The sequence below is a fragment of the Megascapheus bottae genome, chromosome 28, assembly GCF_031878675.1.
Source record: "Megascapheus bottae isolate mThoBot1 chromosome 28, mThoBot2.hap1, whole genome shotgun sequence".
Classification (NCBI taxonomy): Eukaryota; Metazoa; Chordata; class Mammalia; order Rodentia; family Geomyidae; genus Megascapheus; species Megascapheus bottae.
The window spans coordinates 11,443,684-11,466,382 of record NC_143536.1 but is presented as its reverse complement, the minus strand read 5'-3'; the positions used below and the strand labels follow the sequence as shown (position 1 = coordinate 11,466,382).

The 22,699-nt window shown below is 41.1% G+C and overlaps 1 protein-coding gene and 1 long non-coding RNA gene across 5 annotated transcripts in view; one reads left to right on the top strand and one right to left on the bottom strand.

The window, feature by feature from the left end:
• Positions 1-18,984, bottom strand: part of LOC150045174 (uncharacterized) — an 85,935-nt gene extending 66,951 nt beyond the window's left edge. For all 3 annotated transcript variants that reach the window (XR_016532972.1, XR_016532971.1, XR_016532973.1), the window contains exon 1: positions 18,894-18,984. This is a non-coding gene — a long non-coding RNA (uncharacterized LOC150045174). The remainder of the gene's footprint in view (positions 1-18,893) is intronic.
• The window catches only part of Ttc28 (tetratricopeptide repeat domain 28), a 464,455-nt gene that overhangs the window by 108,680 nt on the left and 333,076 nt on the right, over positions 1-22,699 (top strand). The window contains exon 1 of one of the 2 annotated variants that reach the window (XM_090320387.1): positions 19,884-20,013. The exons of the other annotated variant lie outside the window; for it this stretch is intronic. Coding sequence (XP_090176513.1) covers positions 19,987-20,013 — 27 coding nt within the window. The 5' untranslated portion in view covers positions 19,884-19,986. Of the gene's footprint in view, positions 1-19,883; positions 20,014-22,699 lie in introns of those variants that run through there. 2 annotated transcript variants of the gene reach the window in all.

Here is a 22,699-nt window from a genome sequence, read left to right as displayed (position 1 = left end):
CCAGGCCCTGAGTTTCAAGCCCCAGGACTAGCTCCCTCCCCCCCCCCCCCAAAAAAAAACCACCAACAAAACAAAACAAAAAAAAAAGGATCTTGTTCTTCAATTACTTTCTTTTAGTTCAAGGTATTTAGATTGCCAAGGCACTAAGCATCAAGGTATCATGTCCCGAATCCCTAACAATATCTAATTTGCAGTGATAGCCTCAGGTCCTAGGTTTACAAGACGTAGTTCAGACTAATAGGATAGTGGAATTTCAATCCCAGATCCTCACAGGAGGTAGCCAGAGCCCTAAGGTGTTGTTTGGTCCTGGTTCAGTTATCAAATGCACTCTGCACATACTTGTGGGTCAGCACTCACATCTTTTGCACTATGTGAGTGCAGATTTCTTAATCTTATTGAGAAAGTACAGTGCAGGTTTGAGAGAAAAACAGGAACCTCAGCTAAGGTTTATTTTGGCATTAACTATAGATATAAGTATATGCATGTTCTTGAAAATTCTAAAGCGTTTTGCTTGAATCGAATAGGGTGAATCTCATACAAAATAATAGTGATTATTATCCCTTTGTCCTCAAAATCAAATAATAACCAATCCTGTAATGTGTCTTAAAATAACAAAGAGGTGACTTCTTCCATGCAGGAAAGAAGTAGAGGATGAAAGGAATCCTGATTACCTGAGTTTAGAGGAAAAACAAGACAAAATCTGAGCTATAGTTGTGTGCCATTCTTGTTTGTTTCCCTCAAATTGTCAACTTAAGTAGCTTTTGATACCATCATTCATAGATTTTGTGACTCTTGGAACTATAGGCTTGGGCCTGAACAGAAAGGTCCCCTTTAACTGCTCCCACCATTTGTAGACTTGTCCATGGGGACCCAGTTGGCTTCTTCTCAGAGAGATTTATGGCTATAGTCTTAAATCATGCTCACATTCTTTCAGGATGTTTTCTTCTTGAACATATGCTCATATTTTCATTGCATTTTTACTTTCTACCTTATTTCTCTAACAAGTAGATCTTTTCTGGGATATCTCAGATTGTCCTGATATAATAACAATTCTAAGATTTTTAGTGCTTGAGACGTCTTTATTTTTTATATTTTCCTGTCATGTACTATCTGTAATACAGCAATTTCATGGTGAAGACTGGCTTGAAGGTCCATTAACTGATGGCTCCTGAGATAGAAGAAAATGACCATATTCAACAGTACATGGTTAGTCTAGAAACAAATTGCTACTAACAGCTGCCTCCCTGACCAGGTCACATCATAAGTCCAGTTAGAGCTAGATGCTACAGACTAATAGGCACAGCATTATCTTAACAGTATTAAATTACTATTAAAGTTTAACATATTAACCCTTGACTTGAGATTTATATCGAATTATCAAGAATTACACTATTAGTGTGGACTTATTTTTTCTTTTTTGTGATTTGCTGTTTTTTTCACATATTTTTATTGTAATTAATAGAAGGGTTACATTATATTTACTAGATAGAAGGTGCTTTACTTCACAAACATTAATATCATTTCTCATGTCTTGGTTAGTGTGGACTTACTTTTCAAGAGAATAGGATTTACACGAGAAAAGTGTATGGCTCCTATTTTTTTGATAGGGGGCATGCAATTTTCAGGAATAGAGCAAAATGCTCCATTTACAAAGTGATCTTCCTAATGTGTTCTAAGTTAGAACAGGAGTTACCTGGCATGATTTCCTAGCTCATCCGTTAGCTAGGACACAGCAGATGTTGCCATGTATACATGTGCTAGGTAGAAGACTACTGAGTCTTAGAAATTGGGAAAATAAGAACAAAATGGCTTATGCTAGGTAACTAATGAAGGATGGAGGTTGGGTGCTACCCAAGCCTGGGCATCCATACAGTGCAGAAGATGGAGTGCTGACCCACAAGTATGTGCAGAGTGCTAGTCTCTAAAGCCATCTGGTGTAATGCATTTATATGAGCCAATTAGAGATGTAAATGTGGCCATGCAGGATTAATGGCACAGTGCATTGCTCTTTGCCAGTTCCAGTGCCACACCACATTCACATTCACATTCCTGGTAATCTGTAGGAGTTGTTTAGATTTATTACTTTTGTTTGCTATACCATTTCTTATACAGTATAAATGCTATACAGTGGAATTTTTCCATGTCTGTACCTGTAGAACAGAGGAAGTCTCAAGGGAAAAGAGGAAACAGCTTCAAATCGGCATTGCTATATTTCCTTTCATTCTTCAATGCTACCTAGAATCCCTAGTAAATTTATTGCTACCTCTATGCCAAGAGAATCTCTTGGAATTTTCAGCATAACCCTATGTTTGCTAATATTGTTTTTTCTATTTGATATGCAAAGAATTGGAAAAGTTTTGTGAAAAAATGCAAATTGACTTGTTCAAGCTGCAAGTTAGGTCCTGGTGCCCCAAACCAATGAAATGCGATTATCACTGAGGTAGAAATTGCTAGCTGTTCTGAGTATTCACTTATCTTTTTCTCATTTGCAATAAGCTCTGCATTTATTATCTGGAACTTGGGTCTCCAAAATAAGACTACATTTCCCAGCTTTGCAGCTGGATTATTGTCTTAAAGCTAAATTCTAGCCAGTGGCTTGTAAGCAGAAGTGTCAAGTACAACTTCCAGAATATATCTTTATGGGGAGAGATTGGCTTTTCTTCCTTTTTCCTTTCTTCTGGCTGGAATGTGAATATGATGGTTGGTGCTTAATAAGACATATTGGGGTATAGTCTACAGCTATGTGTTCATAAGGTGAGGGCAAGGTAGGAGACTAGGCTAGCTACCAGTGGGTTATACTGGTACTAAATCTTAACTATTTAGGAATCTGAGATTAGGAAAATCTTGGTTTAAGGACAGAAAAGTTTGAAAATCTTCATCTCTAGAGATGGAAACTAAATGTTGTAGCCATACCTGTGATCCTGGCATCAAAGGAATTATAAGATTGGCAGATCAAAGTTCTGGCACACATAGGATAGGGAGCAAGATCTCATCTAAAAATAAACAATGAAAAACCAGGCGAGAGACTTGACTCAAGTGGTAGAGAACTAGCTTTGCAAGTGTAAGGCCATGTGTTTAAACGCCATTGCCACCTTTACCCTGAGGATAGTTTATAGCCTTGTTGGTGTCTGATGTAGAACTTCATAGCAGAGGAAATGACACTGCTTCCTTAGTTTAGTCGTGGTTATTTTTAGCTATCTAGTACCTGTAGCCAAATCTATAAACCTATTTTGGTGCATAATTGGCATTTCCTGGAACACATACATACACTTAATTAAAATGTTCTCTTTTAGTCCTCTTCTTTTTGTCTATGTCTAACCTATTGCAATCCTGCAGTTTTCTTCCCTGGTGAATTCACCCTGGTAATGGTGTTTCAAGTCAGATGAAAGCTAGTACAGTGATTCAGGCCTATAATCCCAGCCCTGAGGCAAAAGAGTTCATGACCAACCTGGGCTGCACAGCAACACCCTAGCTCAAATAAAGGAAAAAAAAAAGACAGCTGAAGAAAATAGTTCCCCCCCTTATATGAAAGAAACCAGAGTTCATAAATGTAAGTCAGTAACCAGAAAATGTAGATCTCTGCTTTATGGCTCTGCTGGCTGTCTGTGATCATCGGACACACAGAGGTAAAGAACTGCAGTCAGAAATCGAGGTTTTTGGGGAGTCTGTAAAATGGAAAGCATCTGGTGCAAAGTCTATAAAAGACCATAATATCAAGCCATTTCAGGTTCTTTCGTACACTGAAATCTGGCCTCACATGAATGGCTTCCAAATGGTATGGATTCCTTGTGTTCTAGAGAAGAACAGGAAAGCCATGAAGAATGTGCAGAGCAGTCCTGGTGAGTCAACATTGGTTAAGCATATCTGCTCTGCCGAAACGAAGAGGAGGTAATAACAGAAGAAATGACTAGAGATAGTACAAACTGCAGAGCTAAAATGCAAATCTGGATAACTAGCCAGAATGGGGATATTTCACTTCAAACTTTGCTGTAAAGAAGATTCAAGTCTTAGCACTTTAACCTTTCTGAAATGAAGACAGTCTAATCATAACTGAGTTTTTGTTTTTTATTAAATTTTTTTATTGTAATTAGTAAAAGGGTTACATGATATTTGCCAGATAGAAGGTGCATTAATTCACATACATTGATACCCTTTCACATGTCTTGGTACCCATTTCCCCCCCCCCCACACTCCCCACCCGTCTTGGTTTTCCCCCCTTCCCTATCAAATTTCAAATATCCAAATACAAATAAATTCAATATATCATAACTGAGTTTTTTCATAAATAAGAGAAACCTCCAAAGAAAAGTTGAAAGTAAGCATTATCAGATAACAATCAGGAAATCAAAGATGCCAGTGTGGTAAGTTGGCACCTGAGTTCCTCACCAGTCTTATGAGGTGCAACTATGACATGCTTATTTCCCTGTAGTCAGTTCTATAGTCATGCACTGCTCTGCTAGACCCCTGTCTCTAGACAGCTTCTAGATTCTACAACTTACTTTGTGCTTTTAGATATTACAGCTTCTATTTTGGTCTAATGTAAAACTCCAATTTCGCATCCAATATAAAATTATTCCTTTCTCATTTTTATAGAGCCAGTGACCATTTAGTCTTTATTAGGAGGTAACATTAAATAAAAATGTCTCATCCCTTGGGGCAGGGAGTTTGGCTTAGTGGTAGAGTGCTTGCCTAGCATGCACAAAGACCCGGGTTCAATTCCTTGGTAACATATACATAGAAAAAAAATGAAAGTGGTGCAGAGGCTCAAGTGGTAGAGCTCTAGTTTTGAGAAAGCCCAAGAACAGTGCTCAGGCCTTGAGCTCAAGCCCATGACAGGCAAAAAAAAAAAAAAAAAAAAAAGTCTCATTCCCCTTTCTTCTAGGTCTTCAGATCTTCCAGTTGATTTGTGTGTAAAGGGTGGGGGGTTAGATAAGTTTCTTCTCATTGCTGTTGTTGCAGTTCAGTCTTCTGAACCAACAGTGGTGGATATCCAAATACTAGTTCTCTTACAAGAACATAGGTATTCTAGAGGACTCTTTAGGGAACCTCCCAATTGCAATTTCTTCTTTCTTTTTGGTTGTCAGTCCTGAGGCTTGAACTCGGCCTGGGTGCTGTCCCTGAGCCTTTCAGCTCAAGGCTGGCACTCTACTACTTGAGCCATAGCACCACTTCCGTTTTTCTGGTAGTTAATTGGAGATAAGAGTCTCATGGACTTTCATGCCCAGGCTGGCTTTGAACCTTGATCCTCAGATCTCAGCCTTCTGAGTAGCTGGAATTACAGGCGTCAGCCACAGGTGCCTGGTGCTGCAATTTCTTAATGTGAGAAAGTAATTGCCAGTTCTATATCTTTCACTCTTTTAGCATCTACCTATAAAGGGTAACTGGAAGGCCTCCTTGAAGCCTTCCATATTCTCCTACGGTTCAGATACTTCTCTTGGGTAGGGTACCAGGGTAGTGTTCTAAGAAACTTCTGTAGAATCTGAAATTTAGAAATCTAAACCTCTTTGCCATGCCAAGTGATAGTTTAAACTCTCCACTATTATGACCCTTTTGACAGTTCTCTCAAACTATCATCAGGGCAGATCAACTATCTATTTCCTAGAACTAAATATTCAAATAGAAAAGGAAGTGCCAGGCCTCTCTTGCTACAGGTATTCATAATTATTATTTTAAAAATTTTAACAATATTGAGATTTGAACTCAGCACCTCACACTTGTTAGGCAAGTGTTCTACCACTGAACTATATTTCCAGGTTTTTTTTGTGCAATGGTTAGTTTTAGATAGAATCTCACTTTTTGCCTGGGCTATGCTGAGACTAAAATCCTCCTGCTTTTATACTTTGTACTATAGCTAGATGACAGGCATGTGGTCACCTTCATTCACTGAGATAGACTCTCTTTGCCAGTTTTAGTCTGGAATCACAATTTGCCTGGTCTCAGCCTTCTGTGTAGCTGGGATGACTGGCTTGTACCACCATGCCCAGTTGTATATTGGTTCAGCAAGGGTCTTCTGACAGTTTGCTTGTGTTGGCCTGGACCATGAACTTCTATTTACACTTCCCATAGTAGCTAGGGATGACAGTCCACCACCATATTCAGATTAATTTTTTCTGTTGAAATGAAGTCTTGTGCACTTTTTCATGTAGGCCAGTCTCAGACTATGATTCTTGTTATCTCTGCCTCCCTAGTAGCTATGATTATAGAGATATCCTACTGGGCCTGCTTTACTCTAAACTTTTTAAGTGCAAACCTTTACACAGAAATATATATCTATATGTATGGCATCATGTAATATATAGTACAATTACATATTTATCATAAGTAGCATGAGATTATTATAATATATTACAATGTGTAATATAACTATTACATAAATATACATGTATATATAAGAATATATATATGTAAGGATAGCTGGGCTGATTGAAGTTTTAGCATGTACCAAATTGGGAAGCAAGATACTATTCTGAAAATAACAAGGGAAAAACAGGGCTGGAGATATGATTTAGCAGTAAATAAACATGCAGCCCTAAGTTCAAAACACAGTACTGCCTCCCCAAAATAAGAACACAACCAACATATACTGCACATAGTAAGTTTAAATAAGTTAATGTAGATTTGATTTAGTAAGAATTCAATAAATAAGCAGTATTTACTTTACATTCTAACAGCATTTTTCCATCTATGTTAAAAAATAGAAAGGAACAGGTGCTGGTGGTATATGTCTGTAATCCTAGCTACTCAGGAGGCTGAGATCTGAGGGTCATGGTTTGAAGCCAGCCCAGGTAGGAAAGTCCCTGAGATTCTTATCTCCAGTTAATCACTAAAAAAAGCTGTGGCCCAAGTTGTAAAGTGCTAGTCTTGAGCAAAAGATGCCCAGGGGCAGCACCTAGGGCCAGAGTTAATACCCAGGATTGGGAAAAAAAGGACAAAGAAAAAATAATTATACTATTTGAATGGATTGTTTGACTTTCAAACTTATTTGAATAGAAATAACTGAGATAAGAAATTAGAAATTTCTGTAGGCAACTTGAGGTTTAGATAAAGAGTAGTTTACCCATGAAGATGGGACTATGTCTCTGAAAGCAGTTTCCTGAAAGGTTTCCTCCCTCCTTCCCTCCCTCCCTTTTTTTGTTGTTGGTCATGGGGCTTAAACTCTGGGCCTAGGTGCTGTCCCTGAGCTTTTGCACAGAAGGCTAGCATTCAGTCTCACTGAGCCACAGACCTACTTCCAGTTTTCTAATGGTTAATTGGAGACCAGAATCTCACAGATTTTCCTGCCCAGTCTGGCTTCAAACTGTGATCCTCAGATCTCAGCCTCCTGAGTAGCTAGGATTACAGATGTGAGCAACTGGTACACATCTCTGAAAGATTTCTTTTTAAATTTGAGGTGATTTTGAAATATAAGAAAATCACTATATTTTAGAACTAGCTGATGTTGCTAAGTTTATTGGGGATTATATAAAATAGTTTCTACTTGCTTTTAAAGGGGAGTTGATAGAAGAGATTGTACAGTTTTTAGTTTTAAGAATTTGTGGTTATAGACGAACTAGGTTAGCATGCACTGTTATTGTGGTCAGAATCATCTCTAGATGGCCTGACTAGCCTTGTTCTAACCAGGTACCATGTACAGTGATGATGTTCTTAGAAGACTGCTATAAAATGCTGTCATATACATACATATATATATATATATTTTTTTTTTTTTTGGCCAATCCTGGGCTTGAGCTCAGGGCCTGAGCATTGTCCTTGGATTTTCTCAAGGCTAGAGCTCTACCACTTGAGCCACAGCACCACTTCAAGCTTTTTTCTATGTATGTGATACTGAAGAATCAAACCCAGATCTTCCTGCATGCTAGGCAAGCACTCTTACCACTCGGCCAAATTCCTGGCCCAATGCTGCCATATTTTGTTCTGTCTTTCAAATGAGCTATAGACAATGATAACTATAAAAAATTTGCTCTGAGGTACATATTACAATAAATTCATGCCTTCAGCACACATTCACGGGTAAAACAAAGCATTCATCTAAGAATGTTGCTTTGTGTCCTCTGCTTTTCATGCCAACAGTAGTCATTATTGATTGATTTTCATTGTCTAATGTAGATGACAAGTGAAAGCTTATGCCTGTGATTCCAAACAGATGAGAAATCAGGTGGAGGCTCACACCTAGTCATAACTACTTGGCAGGCAGAGGCTGGAAGATGGCTTGAACACAGCATACAGGGCCAGCCTGAGCAACATGTCTCTTAAACAAATAATTAACAAGAGAAGAAAATTCAATTGAATTAAATATAGTCTTAATTTATTTAATGAATAGAGGAAAGATGGATGCATTCTTTTTGTATTCATCTATATGTATATATGTGTGTGTATGCATGTATGCATGCATGCATGTATGCATGTGCTGGTTCTAGCTCTTGAACTCAGGGCCTAGACACTGTCCCTGAGCTATTTTGCCTAAGATTAGCATTCTGTCACTTGGGCTGCAGCTCTACTTCCAATTTTTTGGTGGTTAGTTGGAGATAACAGTATCACAGGAGCTGGGAGCCTGGCCTAGCAATAGAGTGCTTGTCTAACATGTAATGAGCCCTGGGTTCAATTTGTTGGTACCACATACACAGAAAAAGCTGGAAGTGGTGTTGTGGCCCAGGTGGTAGAGCACTACCCTTGAGAAAAATGCAAGGACAGTGCCCAGGCCCTGAGTTTAAGTCCCAGAACTAGCAAAAAACAAAAAATATAGAGTATCACAGATATGCTGCCTGAGCTGGCTTTGAATTGCAGATCTCAGCCTCCTGAGTATAGATGGTAGCCACTAGCACTTGGCGTACAATAGCTTTATTAAGATCTAATTCTTATAGCATGGTATGCATGTATATATGTATGTATGTATGAATGATGATGGTACTGGAGCTTGAACTCAGGTCCTGATTGCTTTTCCTTGGCTTTTTTGCTCAAGGCTAGTACTCTACCACTTGAGCCAGAGCTCCATGTCCAGCTTTTTGGTAATTAATTGGAGATACGAGTCTCAAGGACTTTGCTGCCCAAACTGGCTTTGAACCACAATCTTCAGATCCGAGCCTCCTGGATAGCTAGGATTATAGGTATGAATTGTTGGCCCCTGCTAGTAATTTAGCTTTTTTTTAATTTTAAGATTTTAATTTAGCTTTTTTAAAGTGTACTCTGTGCGTGCGTGCGTGCGTGTGTGTGTGTGTGTGTGTGTGTGTGTGTGTGTGACTATTCCTGCTATCTAGTTCTAGAATATTTTCTTCTCTTGGAAGAAAGCCCATGCCCATTACCAGCCAGTTCTCATTTTCCCTTCTGTCTTACAGATTTGCCTATTCTGGGCACTTAACATAAATGCACTCACATAATACATGGCCACATTCTTTTTTTGCAGTAGAGTATCTGAACATCAGCATTCTTACCCAAGCAACTTGGAAAAAGAGAAAAAAGGAAAAAAAAAAGTGGCAGTTTTATTGCTAGAATGAATACTGCATTCCAGAAAGTGAGACTTGAAAGTATAGCTATAATGAGGAATTCATCATCAACTAGGTGGAGAGAATATGTCAAGGAGGTATACTTTTGTTTAAAATTATTACTGTTGCAAGAGGGAGAACAGCTTGGGGAAAAATGTGAATAAGAGACCTCTGAAGAACTAGGGATGTAGCTCAGTGGTAGAGCCTGTTCTACTTGGAGATCTAATGGGAAATATTTGTATGTCTTATTTAGATCTATAGCCCTATTGTGATTGCTTGTGTAGTATACAGTTAACTCCAGACACTAACATGTAAAGTTATCTCTGGTGTTAGGTCTTATTCCTAAAAGACTGCATTAGTTGGGAATCAGTAATAACAGTATTATTTCCCAAGCAAGTCAGTCCTCTTCTATGAACACTCAGAACTCCAATAGGAAATTATCTAAATTGCTGTTGCTAATTTGGTAATCACTGACCACTACCTGGCCTATGTAAATACTTTTGAACAAGGAAGGAAAAGCCCTCTCTGGGTTTTTATTGGGCAGCCTAATAGGCAGCACTTTAAAAATTAGCATATGAATGTTTTGACTATCTCACTTAAGACAGCCTGTCAATTTGGCAGCTTTGAGCCAGTTATTTCTGTGTCTTCTCTTTTTTCAGTTTCATGTTTTGACAAATAAGATTGTACTTTTGACAAGTGATTTGTATTTCATCTAAGAGTTTCAAAGTGTTTTTAATTTATTTATTAAACTGTCTAAAGATCACTTTATCTACTCATCTTTGGGTAATACGAAATTTTTGCTAATAAAAATGAAGATAGAAAGTGATAGTACTGGAGTTCTACAATAAAACCATTGGCTAATAATTTTATTTTTTCGGATTAATTTTTGCTTGTTTTTTTTTTAAATGTCTTTCTTCCCGTTTAACCTCTTCTGATAAAGATCTGTGTGTAGTACTGATTTATGAGAGATGGCTTCTTTTAGTATCATTTATTGTTTTTTTAACTGTTGTTTTTGTTTTTTGTCTTTTCTTTTTTGGCACTGGGGATTGAACCCAGGATGTTGCACTTGCTAGACAAGCGCTTTGCCACTGAGCTACATCTCAGCCCTTTTAGTATCATTTGAGAGTGTGTTCAGGACTATTATTTTTTTTTTTTTTGGCCCCCTTCTCTTTCTGGCCCCGCTCGCTCCGGCCCCGCTCGCTCCGGCCCCTTCTCGCTCCGGCCCGCTCGCTCCGGCCCCGCTCGCTCCGGCCCCGCTCGCTCCGGCCCCTCGCTCCGGCCCTGCTCCGGCCCCTTCTCGCTCTGGCCCCGCTCGCTTCGGCCTCGCTGGCTCTGGCTCGGCTCGCTCCCGCACGCTCCGGCCCTGCTCGCTCCGGCCCCGCTCGCTCCGGCCACCACTCGGTTGGGCTCCGCTTGCTTGCTTTCGCTCTCTGTCGCTTGTTGCAGTCTCGTCTCTGCCACTTCCGGCTTGGTTGTGTATGTGGGATACCGAGAAATCGAACCCGGGTCTTTGTGCATGCTAGGCAAGCACTTTAACTGCTAGGCCAAACTCCCGGGCCCCAGGACTATTATTTTTAAGTATTTGTTTTTCTTTTTGTTCGGTAACAGTAGGGCTTGAACTTAGGGCCTTGTACTTTCTAGGTAGGAGCTATACCACTTGGGCCATGCTTTTAAGCCCTACAAATATTTCTTCTTAAAATTTATTTATTTATTTATTTAATGAATTTAATTTATTTACTGGTGCTTGTACTGAGGCTTAGACTGTTCCTGAGGTGTTTTTTTGTTTTTTGTTTTGCCAGTTCTGGGCTTGGGCTCAGGGCGTGAGCACTGTCCTTGTTTTCTCAAGGACAGTTTTCTCTACTACTTGAACCATAGCACTACTTCCAGCTTTTTTTCTATGTATGTGGTACTGAGGAATCGAACCTGGGTCTTTGTGCTAGGCAAGCACTCTACCACAAGGCCAAACTCCAAGCCCATGTTCCTGAGGTTTTTTGCTTGAAGCTAGTGCTCTATCCCTTGAGACACAGCTCCACTTTTGGCTTTTTGTGGTTAATTGGAGAAGAATCTCAGGGACTTTCCCACCAGGCTAGCTTTGAACAGTGATACTCTGATTTCATTACAAGGGTAATGTAGAGAGGAGTTGTTAGTTACATGTCAGGTTACCAGTACACTTCTTTTTGGACAATGTAACCTTCTTCCTATTTCCTACTATTTCTTGATAAGCAAATTAATGACATATTGAAACCTTATGCATTTAATCTTACTATAAAACATTGTATTTATTCACTTGCCTAACAGTTATTTAACAGTTACCTAGTATTCTGTTGTAAGGACTGGACTTAAAATAGTTCAGTTATAATCTGTTGGTTGGTATGGAAGTTAAAAAGATAATGTGTTTCAATTTTTTTTTATTTATTTAATTGGAGCTCAGTGTCTAGGCTGACTTGAAATCCTGTTTTCAAGTGATCCTCTTTGCCTTTACTCAGTGTCTGAATAGGCACTAGTCATCACTTACAGCTTTGTAATTTCAAATTGAGATAAGAGGTTGGGAGAAAACAAAGAAAAATAATAGAATGTATTCTGTGATAGCTTATCTTGATTGTCAGTTTGATTACATTAAGAAATCCCTTGGAGATTGCTTAAGCTTGTTGCTCTGAGTCTATGAAGAATTTCTAGAGATGATTAGATCCAAAGAGCTCTGTCTTAATGAATGGCATAATCTATTGATGGATTCAAAATTTGAATAGATTGTGGCTAGATGGGGAATTGTGGAAGGGAGACTTGATTGGAGGAATTGGGTTTGGGTGGGGTAGACCTTGGGACTGTATCTAGCCCTGGACCCTCCTGTATTCCCTTTTCTCTGCTCCCTGTTTGTCAATAAGAGAAGTAGGGATAAGTGACACAGACCAAAGCCTCTGAAACTTTGAATCAAAATAAATCTTTCTTCCTTTAAGTGGATTTTGTCAGGTATTTGGTGACAGTTCTGCACAGCAATTAACATACATCGTGATTGAGGAGGGAAGTGAGTTTTGGTCAGGGATGGCTTCTCTGATGATTTGCCATATGAAAAATCCTTGAATGTGGAGAAGAAAGGACTTATTCTGGAGGAAGAACATTCCAGGAAGACTAATTATGGCTAGCAAAGGTCATGAAGCAGGTATCACAGTGAGAAATGAGAGTAAAAGGTAGAAGCCTAGATAACATAGGACCTCATAGGCCAAAGAAAAGGCACTGGCTTTTATTTTTTGTAGTAAGGAACTACTTGGGTGGGTGTTCGCTAGGAGAAACTGATTTACATTACGGAAATATGATTGTGGTTACACTGAGACCAATCACAGGAAACAAGAGGCCATGACAGTAAGCTGTGCAGATGACATTGATGGCATTTAAGGCTAAAAGAAAGGGACAGAGGGATGAAAAGTGGTAGAATTTGGATTCATCTTTATGGAGAGAGAATTGGGGGCCAAGAAAGAAGAGAAATCAAAAGTAACTATAGTCTTTGACCTGAGCTTCTAGGTGAACAGAGGGGTTATTAATTGAGAAAATTAACTAAATGAGGGATTAGATTCTTTGGTTTTACACATCAGAGATATATGCATAGATTTTAGTGAAGATATTGAGTAGGCAGTTATTCAAGTGTGGAGGTCATGTATGTACTTGAAGCATTAATATAGAAATGATCAATTAAGAGATGGTATTTGGATACCTGAGGCTGGCTCAGATCTCTGAAGGAATACATAGAAAAGATAGAGAAGCGTGAAAGAGAAGAGCTCTGGAGCTCTTTAACACATTCTCTATCTATCTACTATCTATCTATCTATCTATCTATCTATCTATCTATCTATCTATCTATCTATCTGGTTATGGATATGTTCATGCAAGAAAAATTGCATCCCAATATAAATAAAACCAAATTGTGACTATTTTAATCATAAAGAGATTTTACTGACATGATGTCGGTGGCTCATACACTCATGAGAAGGATGGTGAATGGACAGAAACTGAGGAAAACCAGGTATGTGAAGCTTGCTCTTAATGATGGCTCTAATATAGCTAGTGCTCTACCACAGCTTCACTTTTTGGCTTTTCTGATGACAGGTTCACACCTGTCATCCTAGCTACTCAGGAGGCTGAGACCCAAGGATCACAATTCAAATAAAGCTAGCCCAGGCAAGAAAGTTTGTGAGACACTTATCCACCAAAAAACCTGAAGTGGAACTCTGCCTTAAGTGGTAGAATGCTAGCCTTGTGCAAAAAAACGCAGGGCTTGCACTCAGGCCCTAAGTTCAAGTCCCAAGACTTGTCCATGTATGCACATACACAATTTTATTTCTTAGAGATCTGGAACATAGTGAATCCAAGACAAAGATTTTGTCTACTCCTGTTCTTGGTTCGGGGTTTCTCTCTGACTTTTAGTCTTCTTGTAGAATGAATTATTCTTTAGGGCTTCCTTAGTCATAGGGAGAAAGCATGCATTAGTTACTCCATTCCTTAGAGTTTGGCTAAGAGCGTGGGCTTTTAGAGCCAGATAGCAAGTTCAGTTAGTGTCAGCTGCTGTGGTTATTATTTTCATTAGTTGTGTACCCATCTTCTCTGTCCCCTTCCCCTGGACTGCTGGCTCCTTCAGCACTAGTGCCTAGTAGACACCCTGGGGTTTTTGAGTGCCCAGTGAAAGAGTGTAGGTGAATGTGGAATCTCAGCCTCTGGGGCTTCTAACAGAGGGAGGAGGTGGAGTAAGCTTAAAGGGGGTCCTCTGGATGCTATGGACCTTAGGATGGACAGGGCAGGTGACAAAATGCTTATTGCAACAAGTTACTTTTTTTTTCTAAGCAAAGAAAGGATTCCACATTCTTAAAGCCTCCATTGTGTGAATTATCACTAATGAGGACAATTTTTTGGTATCAAATATACTTCAACATTTGTCCCTTTATTTTCTCTACATCTCTTTAGATACTTGAAAATAATTTAGTGATTTTTAGGAAAATTAATGTATTTTCCAAATATAGTTTCACATTGAGTTTAATATTCTGCTTCTAAAACACAATAAAGGTAAATAAGTATGAGGCTAGTTATTGTGGCATTTACCCTGTGATCAGTGTCAGACCTGATCACTCCTTAGGAAATCTTGAAGAAATTCACAACAATGAAAGAGGTGTGTTTTCACCATTCATTTCCTCTTTCTTGCTTTTGTTCAGATTTGAATAGACAAGTAGTTATTGAAGAAAATACTATTTTAATAGGCTGTTTTATAGTATCTGCAGTTAGGAAAATGATTTGCAAAGTGCTATGTTAAAAGTCAGGAAGTTGTAACAATGCCTTTAAGTAGGTGCAGTTCTGGGAAAACATGTTCTTACTGTTGGATATTTGAGACAATGTTGAATGACAACATTTTGAACTGTGCTAACTTGGTAGCTCCACATAATTCTTAATGGTGAAAGTGTATTGGTATGAAAGTGAATCAGTAAATATTGTACATACAAAACCAATTCAATTTGGATTTAGCCAAATAAATAAAAATACAAAGATAAAAGAAAAGATTTAAGATGTTGGTATTTAAAGTCTTCTAGTTCACGGTCCTCTAGAAAATGAACACTTAAACATTCACCAGACAGCAAGGGAAGAAGAGCTATTAGATCACAAGTGATCCACAGGAAATATTCCTAAAACCCTGCAAACTAGCCTTGTATCACTTTGAAGTTTTAGGTGGATTGCCTTTCTACAGAAACACAAATGCATGGCTGTCCCCTTTTCTGATATAGCCCATGTTCTCAGACCCCTATTCCCTGCTCCCAATTTAAATAATGCTGTATACTGTTAAGCCCAGCCACACCTGAGCCAGGAGATGGCTCTTCAGTTCACAAAGCAAGCCTGATAAACTTCAGGCTTCCACCATACCTACAAGGAAAACTGGCTTATAGATTGGGAACCGGGCAATTCACTTACACATGAAGCCTTGAGTGGTTAAGCCAGTAGCAACACATTAGGATCTAGAGATGGAATTTAGTCATACAGCATGTTTTGGTTGGTCTCCTAGGATGCTTTAGAATCTTTATACAAAGAGTTGGAAATAAGAAAACTTGTGGATTCTCTTGAGTTTAGTGGATCTGGCACTGATTGATGGATATTCATGCCTGTCATCAACTCACTGGTGTTGGGTGGCAGCTGCCCCCATTATGTGATTTCTGTATCTCAGGGTTCACAGTCTTCATGATTCTTCTTTTAGTCTTAGACCTGTTCCATTTATTCATGTCACCTATATTGCTTTTCTGAGAATTTTAGGAGCAAGGTAAAAACTTTTCCTTTGATTCTAAAAACGGCTGCAACTGCTATCATTCAGGCAGTGGTTATTTATTGTTGAAGAAGCATTGTCACTTGAATTGCTGCTTCAGGCTGGGTTCAGTGGCACATGTCTGTAGTTTTACTTATTTGGGAACCTGAAGCAGGTGTATCCCTTAATCCTAGGAGTGTAAGACCAGTATGGATAACACAACCTTGTCTCCAAACAAAGTTTGGCCTCGTGGTAGAGTGCTAGCCTAGCATTCCAAAGACCTGGATTTGATTCCTCAGTATCACATACATAGAAAAAAGAGAAAATGATGCTGTGGCTCAAGTGGTAGAGCTCTAGCCTTGAGAAAGACCAGGGACAGTGCTAAGACCCTGAGTTCAAGGCCCAGGACTGGCCAAAAAATTAAATATTGCTTGAGCGGTGCCCCTTTCTTATTAATTCCTTCTGTGCCTCTGTAAGATAGCATCCGAATTCCTTTGCCTATATTCCAGTCTTCCGGTTTCAGTATCTACAGCACAAGTATCCTCTCCATCCTATGAAATGGAATAGAATTTCTCTTGTTCATTATTCCTCTGGCTTTTCCCCAACATTCATTCTTTTAGCCCATAAACACCAAGTACTTCTGTCTTAGATACTGTTCTAGGTACAAAAGTGATAAGATCTCTAAAATTTTTATTTGTAAAGACTTTTGATTGAATGTATAATTTAATTCAGCAGTGCTGAGGGTTGAACTGTATCTTCAGATCAGGTCTTATATTTTAGTCAGGTCATTATTTTGTATTTTGAATACATTTTCCATTATGCTTCTTTGCTCACACTATCCTACCTTTTCTCTTTCTTTCAACGATACATTTAACAAATATTTATTGGTTGCCTGCTGCATGTCAGGCTCTGGTCACTAAGTGTATGTGTTTTAATAAAGACCTCCCTTCCTTAGAATTTATGTTCTTGTGGGATGAACAGACAATTTATAAAATAAAGAAACAAATAGAAGTATGTCCAGGGCTATGAAAGGGAATGTAGAAGGGTAGGGAGGATAGAAGATATGGGGTATATTTTAGGAGGAATGGTAAGAGACAGCTTTCTAATACCGTATTTGAACATAGCCCTGCAGGAACCAGGGGGAGGTGCGTGGGGAAAGAGTGATCCAGGCAGAGGACACACATGTTCAAGGGACAGTGAGAAGCAGGGATGGCAGAAGGGCAAAGTATGAGCTCTAAGGGTGGTAGGGTCCAGGTCCTGAATAGCAGCACAAACACTTTACATACCCTGGCCTTTGGTTCCAGAATAGGTAGTATGGCCTTAGAACTTTCATCTTGAGTTCCTTTGAAAAGCCTTTCTCAGCCATGCCTGTTTGTGGTTTCTCCTCTTAACTCCTAGAATATCAGCTGACATATAATTTATCAGTTGTTCTTTTGGCTAAAGCAGTAAGCGCTTGGTTGTCTTCTCAGAGGACTTCTTTCCTTTTTGTTAACCTCCCCTAGCTTAGGGGCTTAGCCTCTCTCTTCTTTATCCTATGTTTTGTGAGGCTCTGTTTTCAGATGTCAGCAGGAGGAATTTGATGTCTAGGAAAAACGTGAGAGGACTTGGTGATAGATATGAATAATGATGTTAAAGGTTTTAGTTTGTGATCCTGGAAGAATAATGGTATATGGGCAGGAAAAGGGCTGTTAGGAAGAGATGCTCATATTAGGGTAGATTGATGGCTTTAAATTTGTTGGTTTGGAATTTGTTGGACTTTTGATACTAGTAGGATTTGTATGTGGAGTTGTCTATTATAGTTTGGGTATGTTAGTATGTACACAAGAGAGTGTTGTTCTTTGTGACTGCTGCCTGAAGTTAGAGCAAGAGAGCCTCTGAAAGTTCTTGTGCCTAGAAAAGGGGCTGCAAACAGTAGCTACTTAAGTTATTATATTTAATAGGCTTACTAAGATGAGAGATTAGGTTGGCATGTAGCCATGCCGTCCATTGAATATAGGGCAGAGGCTCTAGGATCAGGCCATCCCTGGCCATGTGTTCTCTGTGTCTTGGTTGAGCAAATAACTTCAGTGTTGTCATCTGGAAAATGGACAAAACAGTCCTTCATGGGTACTGAGGGTTGCCTGGAATTGTTTATGTTTTAATAATGTGGTATAGTTAGTACTTAATCTAAATATAATTCTCCATTTTGATAAATTCTGAAAATGGACACGGAACTGTGAGATAGTTAGATAAACAATGGTGGGTGAACCAATTAGTATTCTAGTAGATTAAATTACCTATTTTCAGATACCAACAGCTTCAAGTTGGGAGATGACAGATTTGTTGGATGATAATCAACAGAATTGTATAGTATTTATAGACTAATCTTAAATAAGATGGGATCATGTCACACAAGATAAATGAAACTCAATATTTATAGCATTTATGTGTGTATGTGTGTGCCTGTGTGCATGCATGCTGGTTCTGGAGCTTGAATTCAAGGTCTAGGTTCTATTTTTTTTTTTTTTTTTTTTTTTGCTTGTCCTGGGGCTTGACCCCTGGGAGTTGACACTGTCATTGGGCTTTCTCAAGGCTGGAGCTCTAACGCTTGAGCCACAGCACCATTTCTGGCTTTATTCTATGTATGTTGTACCAAGAAATCGAACCTGGGTCTTTGTGCCTGCTAGACAAACACTCTACCAATAGGCCAACCCCCCCCCCCCCCCCCCCCCCCCCCCCCCCCGCCCCGCCCCGCTCTGGTTGTTATTCTTGAGCTTTTGTGCTCAAGGCTGGCGCTCTAACACTTGAGCCACAGTTTTGTTTCTGGGTTTTTACTGGTTAACTGGAGATCAGAGTCTCAGGGACTTTCCTGCTCTGGCTGTCTTTGAACCTCAACCCTTAGGTTTCACCACCTAAAGAGCTTGGATTATAGGCATTAGCTACTGGTACAGGGTCTATAGTATTATTTTTACAGTATACAATTAGCACTAACCATAATGTTGGTAGGTGCCTGTAGTTCCAGCTACTTAGTAGGCTGAGATGGGAGACTAGCAAGCTCACAAGTCCCAGAACAACCTGGGCAACATAGCCAGCAAGAACTAAGTTTGGAGAAGCAAATACAATTTATACTTAAATCCACTGGGGGAAAGTTTCTGAAGATTTCTTACCTTGTTTAGAGACCTTGAATCTTTTCTTTAAATTGCATTTTTTTTGGTAACCTTTTTGGCTAGTCCATTCCTTTCCTTCTTTTCTCTCCATACAACTCATAGATCTCCCTATGTCTTTTGAGAAGGTTTCCTGACTTTGTAGATGACTTCTGACTGGCCCCTTTGGGGCCCTTGGGGACCTCTGGAATTGTAGCTTTCCTTTCTTCGGTGGAGCAGATCAGAAGTCGTGGCACTAAGACCCAGAAGCCGTGTGCTCTGTGTGGCTGGAGCCGGGCAGGCACTGCTTGCACTGAAGGGAAGGAAGTCATTAGTGCAGGCTGAGCTGTGGAGTTTGGTTCTTGCAGGATTTCCTTCCAGCCTTTCCCCACTAAGGTTCTTGGGAATTAAAAGAAAAAAAATTCTAAACACACAAACCAAGTTTTCCTATTTACAGTGCTCAGGGAACATAGCCATTTCGGGAAGGGCAGATCCTTTTCCCCAAGTTATCCAAGAAGGAAAGAGAAAACAGCGTAAAGAAGCTCTGGTTACAGATTTTTGGAATTTTCTTTGCGAAATTTTACAAACGAAATCCACTCAGAATGTTGGGAATTGCTCCAGGCTGCGCGTGAGGGTTTGATTGCTTGTCTAATCTTTTTTTGAGAAGAGGAGAATTCGCCGAGAGGGGTTTGGATGGCCCGAGCCGGGCTGGGTTTCCGTCGCAGCACGCGTTCTGGGTCTCGGTCTCAGTCTCTGCTGTGAGAGAGGGTCTGCGGACGGACGGACGGTCAGCTCCGAGACCCCGAAGGAAGAGACAGACAGACAGCTCCGAGACCCTCTGCTGTGGACTCCAGGTTCCTCCTGTGGGCGCCAGCGAGGGAAAATGCCCCGCGGCCGGAGTCCGCGGGCGGCTGCCGGGGCGTCCTAGCCCGGGGTCTGGGACGCACTCCCAGCGCAGCCAGCGGCGGTAAGACTGGACGGCGGGCTCGCTCCCTTCTCAGGGACATGGGGAAGCCATAGGGGCGGGGAGGCGGCAGGACTGGCAGCCGCCGCTGTCCCGCGTCCGCCCCGAGCCCCCAGCCAGCGCCTTGATGCTCCTCGCCCCGGCGGTACAAATATGATGAAATGGCAGCCCCGGAAGAAGGTGAGTGTCGGTCCGGAGCCCGGCTTCGGGGAGGCCCCTTGTCCTGCGTCGCCGCCGGGTTCTCCCAGCCCCAGGGACAGGCTGCGCCCCTTTAGGGGCGAGTTGCCAAGTGTGACCCCCGCCCCTCCCCGAGTTCCCTCTGGGCGCGTGGACCATGACAGCTGGGGCACCGCTCGCTCGTTGGAGGCTGCGGGCTGGGGATGCAGCCAGCTTTGCTCACAGCCAGCCCGGGACTCCCGGGCCCGGGGCGCGGGTGGGGCGCCCCATCTCCGGGGACCTTGACCTCCTCGGTGGCCCCGCAGGTGGGGTGTCGTCGCACCTATGTCCCCTAGGGGTTAACAGTCCCTGGCGCTGCTTCCGCGGGGCCCCGCTGGGGGGCGAGCAGTCCCAGTGCAACCGCCTGGCTGGGGCACCGCTGCTGGCCCGGCCCCGCGCCACGGTGCCCGGGGCCGCCCGCCGGGACCCGCCCGCGGGCTCGGCCTTTGTGCGCGCGTGGGCGGGGGGGGGGGAAGTCGTCTGTGCACCAACGAGCGCTGCGTGGGCATCAGCGAGGCCGGGGGGCACTTCACTCTTTCCAGATTATTTCCTAATATGGCTCCTTTGTTGAGAACTCAAGGGAAAAAAATCCAGTGGTTCTATCAAAATACATTGCCATTGGTCCTCGAATAACGTTTCTAAATGTGGGGCCGGTCCCTACCCCGGGATTGGGGGGGCGGGGGAGGACAGCTTTCTTCAAGTTGTTGGCAGCTCTACCTTTGGCTGGGGCTGGCTTTGGCCAAGTTGTCTGACTGCTGCTAACGTTAGGTGAACCCGGAGGTTGGGTTCGTAGAAGAACTCCCCACCCCCTCCTTGTACCTCCTCTGGCCGCGGTTTTTATTGACATTCTTCTGAAGGGAAACGGCGGACTCCGTGTGCTGTGCCCCTCCCTCCCCAGAGCGACCTGTCTCGGTTAGCAGCCGTGTGCTGTTTTACTTGAGCTAGCTAAACTGACTCTTTCTTTGTGCGGTGATGTGCGATACCGAGTTTTACATAAGAACTGAAGTAGAAATCGTGCGTGAAGTGCTGGAGAAGGTTCAGTGCATTTGTTTTATCTTTAGACCCTGCTTCCCTATAGCCTGGTGAACTGAAGGTTTTCCTTGATGTCTAATTGATATGATTTTGTCCTGTGACATCCCGAATTCTGTCTCGCTCAGATGTTCTCACAGGGATTCTTCCAGTGAGGTTGATTTCACTGACTCGGGCCCAGGGAGCCATGGATTTCCCACCCCAAGTCCCCCACAAAATAGAGTTAGGACGAGGAAAATCCACAGAAGAAACCATATAATTAAGCAATGTAAACAGATGCTGCATATTTCTCAAGTCCTCCATTTCTTCTGTACTTGTAAATTGAATATTTATGAGAAATTTAAAGATGTCTGCAAATTGTACATTTGTAAATGTCTGTTTTTTCTATTTTACCTCATATGCAGTAACTCATGTGGTTATGTCTGTAGAGAGCCCTCTGGGTACTGGTATTGCTTGAACCACGGAAGTATTATTCTTGGCAGTCAGGTGGATTTCTGGACTCCAAAAGATTGTGTTTCAAGTGTCAGGATTCACTCTGTGGCATTTACACACTCTGTAATGCTTAAATTGCAATAGCAGAAGGTTGTTTGTTCACTGTGCTCATAATCTCAAATCATCATGTTATAGGGACCCAGATATAATTTTGTAGAGTTCATAGAAGATTGAAAAAATAAGCTGAGCCATCAGATTCTGCACAATTGTTTTGGTGGTAGCTTGAGAACAATTCTTGCTCCTTCTGCATTGAAAATGGAAGCTACCCTGGAAAAGGCTCAATATCCCATGCCAGTGAAGCACCCATAAGTCTTCACAAAGATTGGGGTTATTTTCTGGTTTTTGCCAGAATGCTCACATGATCAGACACATGCATGGTTTCTGGCTAGGTCTGCTAACACATTTGTAGTGGTACAGTCACATGCCATGTGTTTTACCAAACTGTTTCATAAAAACCATTTACACTCCAGATGAAAAGTGATACTGCAATGATGTGATTTTAACAACACTAGGAAGAATACTGCCGCAAGCAGTGCTTGTCTGCAGCTGGCTTCGGTGTTAGACTGGTTGGTAGCTTGCTTGTCACGGTGTTCTGTAGGCCACTACCAGTTTGGGTTTGCTACAACAGAGTGATTAGATTCCACATTTCTTTGTTCGTGACTGAACATGCAGTAGGGTCCACAACCGAAGGGGAGTTCTTTGCTTCTCTTCTCTGCTTACTAGGTTGGCTAAACTAAAAACCCAAAATAGGTTTTTAAAATATGAGTCTGGACTATTCCCTGAGATTATAATACTTTTTCACATAGCAACCATCGGAACATGATTCACCAGGTCAAGTCACCATGATCAGTGAATAGCTTAGGATCCAGTATTTAGGCATACCAAGAGCTATGCTATGTATCCTAAAAAGATTCATAGTTATATGTTTTTATTTCCAAATGCTTCAAATTGTATACACTAGATGTGGAAAGCTTTTTTTTTCCATGCCAGCTATACAGCAATAAACACAAAAAGCAAGATTCTAGGTACTTGTCCAGATCTGATCATGGTAAGAATATTTATATGCAGGTAACATTTATTAGATACCTGCTTTATTATAGGCATCTCTACTTGGTCTTTATGCTTTCAA